At 34.3% G+C, this 14,231-nt stretch overlaps 1 protein-coding gene across 1 annotated transcript in view; it reads right to left on the bottom strand.

The window, feature by feature from the left end:
- Nup54 (nuclear pore complex protein Nup54) overlaps positions 1-14,231 on the bottom strand; it is a 166,128-nt gene that overhangs the window by 40,745 nt on the left and 111,152 nt on the right. Inside the window, exon 9 of the mRNA XM_090406142.1 lies at positions 11,262-11,369. Within this exon, the coding sequence (XP_090262268.1) occupies positions 11,262-11,369 (108 nt within the window). The remainder of the gene's footprint in view (positions 1-11,261; positions 11,370-14,231) is intronic.

Genomic DNA, 14,231 nt, shown 5'->3' with positions numbered 1-14,231 from the left:
AGGAGTTACAGGAGATGTATTAAGAATTTTTCTGATCGTCTTGGGTTCAAAAATGAAATGCGAGGTTCTGTTTCAGATAGTGCAGTTCTTCATTTCTTTTAATTGACGTGCTTGATATACTGTATGCCTTGTCTTGTAAAGTTTTAATTATGCCTATCTTTTGCAATGGATGGTAGTGTGAAGCAGCATTTAAAAATCTTCCTGTTGTGGTAGGTTTTCTGTATACAGAAAGGTTCCAATTCTTGGAACCTTCTCCATATTATACCACCATAAATTCTTGCAACCAAGAATTTATGGCACATCAAAAATATACAAAAAAGATATTCCGTTATGACCAGTTGTAGGTAGATGAGATTCTTCTACCTCAAACTTAGTGAAATATCTGTCAAACATGATATCACCACACACAGGAAAAACAGAATATGTAAAAAAATAGTTTATATTTCAATGAAAAGGTAAAAGATATAAAAATAGAACCTTCAAACATCTTAGCAAGTTTTGTTATAGTCAGTCTCTTCACCAATGTACACAGAAATGACACAGTGGATCTAATTGTAAATCTTTTCCCGTTGGACATTGTATGACTATTCAGACACTGTATGGAAAACACCTTTTTCATATTTCAAGATAAATATTGGAAACAAAAAGGACTTGACATGGGTCCCCCCCCCCCTTTTGCCAGTCTTTGGTTTGGTTAAGTTTGGTTACGTTACCAAATGACGAAAATATCATCGATACATTCGTCATTTGGTCTGGAATAGTGGATGAGCTGATTGCTTTCAAAGATTATCTGAACTTGCATCCCAATATAAAATTCACTCTTGAACAGCACAAAAAATTACCTTTCCTTGATATCATTGTCAAAGTAAATGAAGAGGAAAAAAGGTTATCCTTCTCTATATACAAAAAACCTATCACAATGGGAAGATTATAAATGCTGCTTCACACCACCATCCACTGCAAAAGATAGACATAATTAAAATTTTACATAACAGGACATACAATATATCAAGCACATCAATTAAAAGGAATGAAGAACTGCACTATCTGAAACACAACCTCATGCTTAATGGTTTTGAACCCAAGACGATCAGAAAATTCTTAATACATCTCCTGCAACTCCCTTACTTAAACAAGATTTCAAGAATGCAATCATGCTGCCTTACATCAAGAATGTCACAGACAAAGTGGCTCCGCAAGTACAACATGAAAGTGGCTTTTTTACCTTTACGAAGAAAAAAAAATCAATATTTCTACATCCACCAAAACCTCCACATCATCACATGAAAAAACCAGGCATCTGTTTTTTTGTCTTGTCATGATGTCCAGGTGTCTATGATATTCATAGACACCTGGTTTTTTTTGTCGAGAAAAGAAGAGATCATAAATCAGGCCTGTCATTCCATACAACCACTACTGGCCATCAAGTACTCAGACAACAAAAAAAATATCATATATATATTATAACTGTTTCACAAGAAAATTTAAAGAAGCCTCAAATGCTTAGGATCCCTACACAATGCAATAAAAATCAAGGCTTAATTTTAACTCAAGTATGGTCTGCTTTCATCAAAAATTTAACTGCCACAAGCTTAGGATACAGCACGTGTGATATCACAGGATGTGATAGTAACAACTAGCAATGTTTTAACATGCATACAGTAACGAATTTATCATTTGTATTCTGGTTTACCAATTGTTTAACAGTTATGAAGTTATCAAAAACATCTAATATGTGCAATTAATTGTTAATAGGCTTTTGTTGTGTAAAACATTTTCATGTGGCACTGTCTCTGATGATGTGTCTCACAGCACATGAAACTTGTTGCATTTTAATTGCTTATTTTTAATAAAACATACGTGGTCTTATAACAAAAATTTCCCACAGAGCTGCTTAACCACAGAAACCTAGTTGTACATAAAATTGTTGTTAGTATATTTGAGAAGAGGCTAAGATAGCAAAAGAAAAACTGGGGATTCAGGTTAAATAGGTGTTGTCAGAGCAGATATTTACTCTTTATGTTGGAAAAGCATGAGAATGGAACAAAAAATCTGTGTGTTTTTTTGTTTTTTTTTTAATCTGGAGAAAAACATATGATAAGGTGACAAAAAAGAGCCTATACTTGAGATGTGCCAGCTGTCAGAATTGAAGGTAGTTGGATGTAAAATCAGATATAAGACAAGGGTGTGTGCTGTTAGCTTATTATCTGTATAGATCACATTATGAAGGAGTACATTAATGCTAACATCAAAATCACATATGTTCAATTAAAAATTTAATGCAGATGGTGGTCTACTTCTAAATTAACCAAGTTTAAGCCTTTACAACTAACTAAATTGATCAAATGAAGAAGTTTGGTATGAAAATCAGCAATTAAAAGATCAAAACTATGATGACAGATAGGAACATGACAGAAAACATTAATTGCATTCTCAATGAAAAATCTACACAACTAGTAAAATGCTTTTCAGTTAGGCACAATTTTTAGGAAAATTACATTTGGAAACAGTTAATAGAATAAACAAAGTTGGTATGATGGAGAGTAAATTGAATAAATAATGTTACATAAGAGAGAAATTAGTTGAAACACTAAAAACTAGCAATCTACATGATGGTTACAACTAATTTTAACTTATCTGAGTTATCTGGGTTAGAAATAATGCAGATAATCAAATAAGTGAAATCACAAATATGAGAGTTCTGAGAAAAATGAAGTGAACAGATGCCATCAATGAATGGCAGAATGATATTAAAAATGAAGATACAGAAAGGAACTTAATGTTAGCATTCAAGAACACATGATATATGGTCATGTGTTCTTGAATGTTATATATCATGATATATGATATATAACATTTAAAGAGATGAGACAGGAAAGATTAGCTAAACAGATTTAATTCCAACCATACTGGAGACCTGACAAACTGACTAATTTGGAAGATAACTTGTTGACGGGATGCTAGTAATGATGCAAAATAAAAAAATGGCTGTACTGATTTATTTTTTTATTTTATTTTATCCACAAAAATCTAAGACTATCAGTATGTCAATATTAGTACCATGATAGGTGGAGGGTTAGTCCTGCTCTAAAGACCACACATGGAACTTCAAGCCACTTCATGCTTTCAATAATCATGGTGGCTGTCCCACATGTGCTAATCCCTCAGCCAATCAAGGCCAGCAGTTTGAAAATGCACAAGTTAGAGAACATCATACTTTTTCTATGCTGAGTATCAATGTTTCTTGCAGAAATATCAAGGGGTGGATCCATAATTTTCAAACCGAGCCTATTAGTTACAGAAGATCATATCTTGTTTCAAATAATTAATTCATAATATAATCAAATAACACACAAGCATCAAATTGAGAAGCCTTTGCCAGTAGGGGAGGCAAAAGTATCAATCTGTGTTAAATATCCCTTGTTTTATTGGCATGAGACTTTCGAAGATATTGGCATTCCAGAACAAGCATCTCATATTAGATGAAATTCAGACAGTTTCATTTAATTTTCTTATACTTAAACAAATAGGAGGTATTTCATAGCCTCTCCCTCCTTCTGGCCAATTTCTATAGAGAGCATTTTGAAAATTCTACTTTTGATATTGTGATTCTCAAACCTATTTGGCTATATGGCTCAGCACATTAAGCTTTTTCCTCAACAACCAGCACTCTAGAATCCAGGCCATTACAGAAAAAGAAAAAAAAATAATGTTTTTTTTTTTTAGATACTCTAATCACACGTCTGTCTAGTAGCATCCTTTCTTTCTCAGTTTAAAGTGATCACCATTTAGTTTTGAGCAGGGTAAAATTGAATTTCGTATTGAAAAGAGTGTTTTTAAGGGAATAAAAGTTGAGTAGCTCTCAGATGTGGTCTGTAGACTAAAATATACAAACATTATTCAAGAAAAAATGAAAACGTTTCAGAACAGGAACCAAACCTTGGAGATTCAGTGGCAAATCCTGAATAAAACATTGACTGATTCAGCCAGAGAGAGGCATGTGGTGAGGTTGTCTGCAAGGATAGAAAAATCAGACTCCATTGGGACATAGGAATTTAAAGAGGCAGTGAAGGAGAAGAAGAAAGTTTACCAAAAGTTCCTGGCAAATAAAGAATACAGACAAATGCAAGAAAGCTAAACACTGTGTAAAACTAGCTAAACAAAAATAATGGGAAGACTTGGTAGGAACAGAAAATAAATATCATGAAGGTGGCAAGATATTCTGGAGGTTGTTGAAGCAGCTCAGAAATGAAGGAAAGAGTGCTGTAAAAGGAATTAGAGATGATAAAGGTGACATGAAAACAGGAGAAAAATATATCCTTGAAGGATGAAGTAATTACTTCGAAAATTTTCTAAATGAAACAAGCAGTGATAGCACAGTGGTAAAAAGCACTCAACAGGCATGCAGTCAGGAATACATATTTATACTTGAATATGTATTCTGTAGGAAGCCATAAGTAGAAAAAGCCATAAAAGGCCTGAAATATGGAAAGGCAGCAGGAGTAGATGACATTCGACAAGAAATACTAAAGTATGGAGGTATAAAAGTTTTACAGTGGCTGCACTGCATAGTTCAGAAGGCCAGAACAGATGGATGAATTCCAGATGATTGGAGTACAGCTTTCATAGTACCCATAATATTAAAAGGGTAATAGAACTGAATGTGAAATTTATAGAGGTATTTCCCTACTGGGTTTTCAGTAAGATTTATGCAAGTATACTCGAGAAATGTTTGAGAAGGATTGCGGAAGAGAGCTTGGTGAAGAACAAGCTGGATTCAGGCCAAATAGAGGCTGTCAGGATCAGATTTTCACTTTATGACAAATGGTTGAGAAATCATGGAATATAACAATTATTTAAGTTTTGCAGATCTGGAAAAGGCATATGACAAGGCACCAAGAGAAAAGCTATTCAAAATGCTACAGTTGTACAGTGTCAATGGAACATTATATCAAGCAATACTTAGTCTTTATTTGGTTTGTAAGTCAGCAGTTAGAATTTAAGTACAGGAAGATGGTTTATGTTAAACCTGGTGTCAGCAAGGATGTACATTATCCCCTCTGTTATTTATTATCTGTCTCTCTTTTCACGTAGCTTCCTCAGTAAGAGGGTGCAGCACAATGTCCTTCCAGTTCTCTCTGTTAGTGGCTTTCTTTTTTGTTTCTGCATAGACATGTGAACCTATCTATATGGATCACATTATGAAGGAAAGTGGTATTAAATCTGATATCAAAATTGGAGATCTTAATCTTAGCTCTTTACTTTATGCAGATGATGTTAAACTTTTGAATAAATCCAGTACAAGTCTGCAAGATTCTCTGACTAAATTGAATAACTGTTGTAATAGATTTGGTATGGAGGTCAGCAATAACAAGACAAAGACAATGAAAATAGGCAGAAGCATTGAAAATATCAACTGCATTGTGAATGGAGAACCTATAGAACAAGTAAAAACATTACAGTTGCTGAGGCACGATTTTTAGTGAAAATGGTAAATTAAATATCAAGATAGACAACAGAATCAATAAATCTGGTATGGTATGGTAGGAAGTCAACTGAATAAATTTATATGGAATAAGAGAGAAATTAGTCAAAACACTAAATTAGCTGTATACAAGACAGTGTTCAAACCAATTTTAACTTATGAATCTGAGGGCTGGGTTAGAAATAAAACACTTGACCAAAGACTAGAGACCACAGATATGACAGTCCTGAGAAAGATTAGAGGGCTGAACGATGGCATCAGTAGCAATATCATATTAAAAAAGAGGATATTAGGAAAGAACTTAATATTGTTAGCATCCAGGAATGTGTAAGCAGAGTTAATCTCAGGTGGTATAGTCACTTAAACAAAATATGAAAGGAAAGATTAGCAAAACAAGTGTTCTCTGCCAGGTTGGCAGGAAGAAGATCCGGAGGAAAACCAAGATATAGGTGGACTGACACAGTAAAAATTGCCTTAGAAGACAGAAATATAAGATCTGATAATGTTGGAGTCTTGACAGCTAAAAGATTGATTTGGAGGAAAATTGTAGATAGGAAGTTAGTATTGATACAAGTTTTTCATGTAGCACTATCATATCCTGTATACCCTTTGAGGGTACATATCAGGAATTTGATGACGATGGTCACACGTCTGTCTAGCAGCATCCTTTCTTTCTCAGTTTAGAGAAAACAAAACCCAGACAGGTAAACATATACAATAAACTTTTCCATCATCCCCACCTTCTCAACAATATGGCAAAGGTACACAGTTGCTAGCCTCCATCTGGAATGATATGAAAATTATTATTATTCAGGCACCTTCATGCGGTCCGAAGCCTCATCATAGGAGACCCAGTCTATCCACACAATCTATCATACCTCTCCTTGAACCCATTAACAGACAAAGCACTCACAACCACTCTGGCAACCCATTCCACCATTCACAACTCTCCAAACAAAAAATCTAGTCCTCGCACTCCTACTAACCACACTTTTATTCAACTTCCAGGGATGACCCCTTGTTCTGGTCCCTTTAGCCAAGTGCTGAAACATTTCCCCTGCATCTATCCTATAAAACCCTTTAAACAATTTAAATGTTTCTATCATATCCCCTCTTTTTCTCCTATCAACCAACTTCTGCAATTCACACACCTTCAATCTATCCTCATAGGGAAAATTCCACAGGCTAATCACCATCTTAGTCACTCGTATCTGAATCCTCTCCACTGCTTCCTCATCCCCAAGAAACCCAGGGGACTAGACTTGAGCACAGTAGTTGAGATGTGGGCATATCAAGGCTTTATAAAGAGAAATAACTACTTCCTTATCTCTATTCATCATTAATGCATTCTTCAATAGATAACCAAGTGATCTTATGGGCTACCTTGTCAACCTTAGCAATGTCCTCTAAACTTCAACTCTCAGTTTACCACTGCCCCTAAATCTCTAGATTCATTTATTCCTGGAATACAGTGCCATCAATGTGATACATTGCTTGTAATCTATTCATCCCAAAATGAATAACTTTAAATTTCTCCACATTAAACTGAAAGCCATTATCTTTTGCCCCTACTGACAGTCTATTTAAATCATCCTGCAAGCTCTCTACATCACCTTGATTAATTATGACTCTAATTTTGCATCATCAGCAAATAACCTTTTATCATTTATGTACAAATTAAACAGCAATGGTCCCAGTATTGAATCTTGCACCACACCAACTAATCACCTATTTTCACCTAGATTCTGCCCCTACATATACCTCTTTGTGATATCTGTCCAGCAGCCACTCTCTTATCCACTTAACCAGTCATATCCATCTCCATTTGTTTAATCTGGTGTTTAATTATTTCTTTGTGTACTGTATTTATTCTATTATATTTTATTATGAGTGTGTGTTTTCATAATGTGATATGCACCTATTGTTTTAGTAAGCATTAATGGAGTAATTGTTTGGCATGAATCTACTAGACAAGCTTAATTACTGGATTATTCACAATTATTTTAACAGTATTACAACAACAAACAAACTAAATTATAAAAAGATGTTTATTATCTGGCTTATATTTCACTGGATTTCAAACCAGCAACTTCAGAGCAAAACAACATGATACAGTTCACTTACTCATGCAACAATGAGTAAGTGAAACAATTCAAATGGTAACTGACAAAAGATCTATAGTCCTAATTTGGCACCCTCTAAAGTTGCAAAAAAAAAATATTACAATTGTATAGGAGTTGATGTTAGGATAACATATTCCCAAATTTTTGGCAAATTAATGCAGCCATACTTGTTAAAGTTACAAGACTGCTTCATAGCCATTGCAGATTCTAAAAATAATCTTTCTGACATGTAACAACTTCCATACAGCACATTGGTTTCCTTCCATCTAATCCTGTTTGAAGGGGTGTCAAAAGTGTGGTCTACCAGTCCAAACTTGCCATAATAATGGTAGCAAATGCATAAATGTATTTTTTATGTTCTTCAAGGCAGATGTTAACAGTTCTTCCTTTCTGTCAATAGTATGCTGAATCATAGGGAACTTCATGCACACTTTTGATTTAATAAACACTACCCCACCCCCGATATCTTTGAATTATTCACATATACTATGTATGCAGATCACTGTTGCAAAAGGAAAATTAATAAAAAGAGCTAAAAAGAAGTTGAAAATAAAAATTTGAAGCTAAAATTTTAGAAGTAGTAGCAGATACTTTTCAGTTACTTACTTTACTCAAGATGAAGTGGTACTTGCATTTAAGTGCTAAAGACATCTTCCAAGTGGTCTTCTGTGCTTAATTGACCCATGTTTTTTACTTAGATTTTCAGCTTTATTATATGTGGCCTTCATTCCAATACTACTCAGTGTAGATGCTGGTAAATGATAATCTTTACAGCACTTGTTACGCCTGAGGCCATACTTGACTGACAAAATAGCTGTTAGCAATGGCAATTCCATCTTGTTGCTTAATTTAGTTTTAGCTACGTTCTTAGAACTAAAAATTCGTTCAATTTCAGCATTAGTTTGGCAGTATTAATAAATTTATTGAACACTGAGCAATTTCTTTAAATGGATTCATTCTAGATACATCTTTGTATTCTAGTACTTCAGCCCAGAATAGCTCAGTGTCCATTTATCCATTTATTTAAGATAGTATTATACTGATATTCAGCAGCATCTTTTTCTGTTTTCAGCATTATTCTAAGATGGGAGTAATAGGTTCTTTTATATGTTTTAGAGTATTGTCATCAGAAAAAGAAGCGATCATTCTTAAAATATTTAAGTTTTCAGGCAACCTTTCTTTAAGTTGTTTGAAGAGACCAAGAAGAAACTGTTTTGCTCTATTTCTAAGATTGTGCTCATCATTTTGTGTTATTTTCTTTTGTATCATCGACTCTAAAATTTTTCTTTCAAATCTGTAACCAAGATTTGGTTTGGGATCCAAATTGTCATCAATCTCTGACTCTAGAGGGTCAACTCTGGATGAAGGTAGCACTAACATATTAGCAACAGAGCAAATCAAATGAGAAAGGTCTTCAAATAATCTCGTCTTATCTGCACTGTTATATTCAAAAATTGTTAACTTGCTGAACTTGAACTAGAACAGAATGCAAAATTAAAAGGTACAACAGATTCCTTTCGTCTTACTACATCTCCCACAAAATTTGAGCTTTGTAACATTTCTCAGTCACACTTATGACTTCAAAGTGAGTTTTTAATTCCAACCACTGGCTGAGAATTCTGTCTACTGCAGGTTCAATGGAGAGCCACCTCCTTACACAGCTGCTTACATTCAGAGGAGCATCATTTTTCGTTGATAGTTTGACAGAGCTCTTTGTATACTACTTGTCTTGAAGAAGAATGTGAAAACCACTTATACGTTTCAGCAACAAAAAGTTTTAATTTTATTGGGAGAGATTCTGCACAAGTGAGACATTGCCAGTTACAATGAATGGCATACATATCTAATTAAGATTAAGGAGGGAATATATGCCTTCAGCTGTTCATAAACATCGTTATTGATACCAACCACAACACTGGCATATTGTCTGTATACCAATTGCAATGAGATTTTTAATGTCTAGTTTCTTGGTCAATAGCTCTTTTTTCAGTGCAGCCACAATACCACTAGCATCACAATTTTCTACAACCACCATGATCAGAAATGTATGCATAATTGTGTTGCATTTCTTGTTATAATAAATGATGGCAATTCCTCAAATCCCTGTGATATCATTTGATTCATCTATTAACAAGCTGAAATTTCCATCTCTAATATTTGCAATTAGATCTTCAAAATGCTCACTTAGAATATTCTTTACAATTGCAGAACACTTAGTTAAGTACATTTTTACCTTTGCATAATTTGACTGTCTGGGATGATATTTTTGCAAAGATGTACTACATGACTGCAACTGTTCAATGATGAGTGACAATAAAGAAATAATGCTAAGCTGCTTTCAAGTTTCATCAGACTTCTTAACAAGTATTTGTAATAGAAACAGCCTTGTATGGAACTGTAGCAAGATGTGTCTTAGTTTCACTATGCTTTACAAGCTGACAATATTTAGCAGCTATATCACATCTGCAAAACTTACAGTGGCCTTTTATAGCATTAGCGGGAACTTCACACAGCCATTTACTAAACATTCCCATTCGCAATCACTCCCTCCCAAATTTTTGAAGAAGGATATGGCAACTCTTTACAATCAGTCTGAAAACTTCCCACTCGCTATAGTAACTACCAACCAGAACACTGTGCAACAGACTAACTTGTAGCACCGCTATCAACTTCAAGGCAGCAGACTGTTGGGCTATGTGATTGACTGACATCATTGTGCATTTGAAACGTGTATGATACTCGCACCAAACATACAATGATGTCAGTCAGTCACATAGTCCAACAGTCTACTGCTTTGAAGTTTATAGCGGCTTTATCAACTTCAAGGTTGATAATGCAGTTGCACAGTGTTATTGTAACTACACTGGTTGGTAGTTACAATAGCGAGTGGAAAGTTATCAAATTCAAATATCTGGAAAACTTAAAACAATTTCTTTAAGTATAGATTATAAAGACAACTAAAAAGAGCTGAAACAAGTTCTGAAGAAGCTAGGTACTAAATTAAAATTTTTGGAGCTAAAAAAGAAAAAAAGGAGCTAGATCTAGCTCCAAAAAGGCTAAATTGGCAACACTGATGCAGATTACTTGGCAAGGAAAAATCTACAGATTAATGGTAATGCAATGATCCTCTCCCAGCTAACTTCTACATGGTCCACTTCAAGAACAAAATACTTACTACTGCTACATATAAACCCTTAGTGTTACACTTTGTTTATGAGTTTGCATTTGGTCCAAGGGGCAAGACACTTTGGATTCTTTTGTAACTTACCTAAACAGCCAACATCCCAAAATTCACTTCACAGTAGGTGAGTGTCACATTAGTCACTTGCCTTTCAGATGGTTAACTATTTTTTTCCATTTACAGAAAACCAACATACACAAGGTGATACCTACATAAACAATCACATCATCATCGAGCTAAACAGTATGGTATTCTAAAAACACTTACACAGAACTAAGGCTATTTGTTATAATGATGCAGCTCTCTACAATAAAAAGTATTGTACATATTTGCATAAAAATACAATTGTGTATTTTATACAGATATCTGTATTTTTATGCAGATATCTACAATGCTTTTTATTATAACAGTAATAAATGCAATTCTGCTGCAATGTTATTTTTTAATACTTGGCAAAATAGAAAATACTCACTTTCAGCACTCTATGACCCAATTCTAAATGCCTTCTCTTGTGCTCTGCTATCTTTGCAACTGTAGTTGAATGCATCTTCTGTAACTCTCCAATATCTTCTGCAATTATCTGTGTACAAGAAAATCTGGTTAACTTGGTATTGGATAGTTTAAGTGGAAACAGATCATATTTTCAAGTTTCCTTCCCAAAAATTCCACACACACTTTTCTGTTCATTTATTCTGTAACAAAATTTTTGATTCAGGAAATGGGGAAAATAAAGGAATAATATTGATTTCAAAATTCACACAAATTTGTGCACTGATGTTAGAAAATCAGCAATGTTAGTTGTGGAATGTTCATAAGTATGAATAGGGACATAAATGAATTCAGGAGACTTAATTATTTGCTGCCAATGGCAACTACATTTACAGGGTGTTCGGGATAAATTTGACATATTTATAATTAATTATATTTTTCCGTAAGTTACATGTATTAACACACACTTCTCTTCATTTAAAAGTTTGGACCCTTCTTCATTCATATACAAGATGTCAGAAAGGATGGATAGCTGGAACCCACCTGAATCATGGAAGAGAATAACTTGTATCATGATGATTCGTGCCCGCCATCAAAATAAGGATATTACGACTGCTGCCCAATGCTCCCTGAATACAGTAAAAACAATCAGGCATGAACTAGAGACTTGCAATGGTGACTATGAGGATGTAGCAAGAAGAAAGATCCCTAGCAGACGATCTGATTGCGTTCGTACAGCAGAATTCCTCGCAAGCAAATCTGCAGGAACAGGTGTTGAAGAACCCTGGCATTGGAATTCGGGCTTTGTTCGTGGAGTTGCTAACTGTAGTCAAGCCCTGGATAACAAGGGTAGCCAATGGTAGGCCGTATGTATGGCAGCAGGATTCGGCCCCTTGCCACACCTCTGGGAAAAGTCAAAAATGGTTGTCTGAAAATTTCTACGACTTCACCAGTCCAAATGTTTGGCCTCCAAACTCCCCAGACCTTAACCCCATGGATTATTTTGTATGGGGCGCAGTTGAAAAAGACACCAATTGCACTTCCAGTAATACAAAAGCCCAGTTAATGGATAAAATTAAAACAGTTTTTGCGGCCCTTCCCAGGGAGACTGTAGCATCAGCTTGTTCGAGGTTCCGAAGCAGAATTGAAGCTGTGATCGATGCTAATGGTGGTTATTTTGAGTAAATCTTGTTGATAGTATTGTAATTAACTCTGCCTGTAATGTTTTTTTGTCAATTCATTAAATTTAATAGATACAAAGAAGATTTTCTTTTTCCTTACGAAACTGTCAAATTTATCCCGAACACCCTGTATGTATCTGTGAAGCTGTCATACTTGGAAGTATTGTCTAAACCATGATATTTCAAGTTGCTACACAACCACATGCCTTTACCAGGAATATATTTCACTACTAGTTAAATTTAAGGATAGGTGGCATTCCAGAATACACGCAGAATCCAATGCATATCAGTTTTTCTTTGGAGGATGAAATCATCTGTCAGAAGTGAAACTAACTAGGATACTCAGATGAACCTAGTTTTGTGTGTATACTATTCTTCAATAAGCAAAATGAGAAAACTTTTCATTATATGTTAGATATGGGGTGGCCAACCTTTTACATTCCATGTGCTAATAATTTTTTCATGTACGAGTTCAGATGTGTCATACAACTCTTGAAACTCTTGAGTATTTATACTGATTTAATATAAAAACAAAATAAACATTACTTACTTTGATGAGACTGTTGAGTCTGTTTTAATTTTGCTGAGAGCTTTTAATGTTTGGAGTTAATGCGCAAAAGATGTGCACAAAACAATAAAATCGCTAAAAAAAAATTAAGTTTTAGCTTTTTTCCTACAAACTGTTTTTTAGTTAATACGTTTTGCATAAATAGGCTTACTTTTTCTTTTATATTATTACTATCATTTGGATACAATGTGCTTCTAATCACCCAATGCACAACTTTTGGGACATGCACCATAGGTTGGCCATCCCTGCAGTAGATGATGACAACAGCAAACACTTGGGGACCAGAGACATGGTATGCAAGGTTGGCTATAGTGAATATAGGGTAAATATTCTAACTACAGGACTCTCTTCACACAAAACAAAGAAATCACCATACATAAAGCCCAGAAAATAATAAGAAAAAGTGCAAATGCGAACAACGATGGGAGACAAAGTTAACAACTACAAGAGTGTGGAATTACAAAAATGAAAATCCACAATTAATATTTAAACTTCAAAATGTTACATTAGCTTAAATTAATTTCACTTACCTGAAATCTTCATAATATACTAAATATGTACTGACTGTACCATTAAAATCAAAAGTAACCTAAAAACTTCAGTGAAGAAATACTGAACTATATACAGTATTTCTTCAATTTGCAGTTTAAGTTACTTGTTTGGGTAAAACTCAATTTTGTTGAAAGACTAAGTTTAAAAAAATTCTAAATTGCAGAGAATTTGACCTACATTTTTTATTTTAATTGTAAAAACCTAAATTTTTACATTTTGCACATATTTAGTTCATTATGAAGATTTCAGATAAGTGACATTAAATTATCATGCTGGAGGTTTAATAGAATATTTTCAGCACTGGGAAAGGGTTAAAACTAATTTTAATGATTCCCATATTTTGTCTCAGTAACTGAGACATCTTCAGGGATTACAAATAACTTTTGTAACAACACACTCAAATAAGATACAATACTAAGTGAAGCACGTGGCTGACTCTAAAGTCTATCTAGGTGGACATTTGTTGGTGGCCTAGGATGTAACATGGGATCTCTGATAATTAGAGTTTCCCAAATTTTGGGAAGTTTTATGCAACCATATTCAATTAAATTTGGTTGATTTCTGAGTGCTTATGCAGATTCTAAAAATAGTCTCTTTCTTTTTTAAATTTACTATGGTGGAGCATGGTGGTTTTTCTCCAGTGCCTCGGCCA

This window comes from Typopeltis vanoorti, chromosome 16 (assembly GCF_054136105.1).
Source record: "Typopeltis vanoorti isolate ZY-2024b chromosome 16, IOZ_Tvanoo_1.0, whole genome shotgun sequence".
NCBI classification, from domain to species: domain Eukaryota; kingdom Metazoa; phylum Arthropoda; class Arachnida; order Uropygi; family Thelyphonidae; genus Typopeltis; species Typopeltis vanoorti.
The sequence above is the reverse complement of the archived record's forward strand: the minus strand, read 5'-3'. Positions and strand labels throughout refer to the sequence as shown.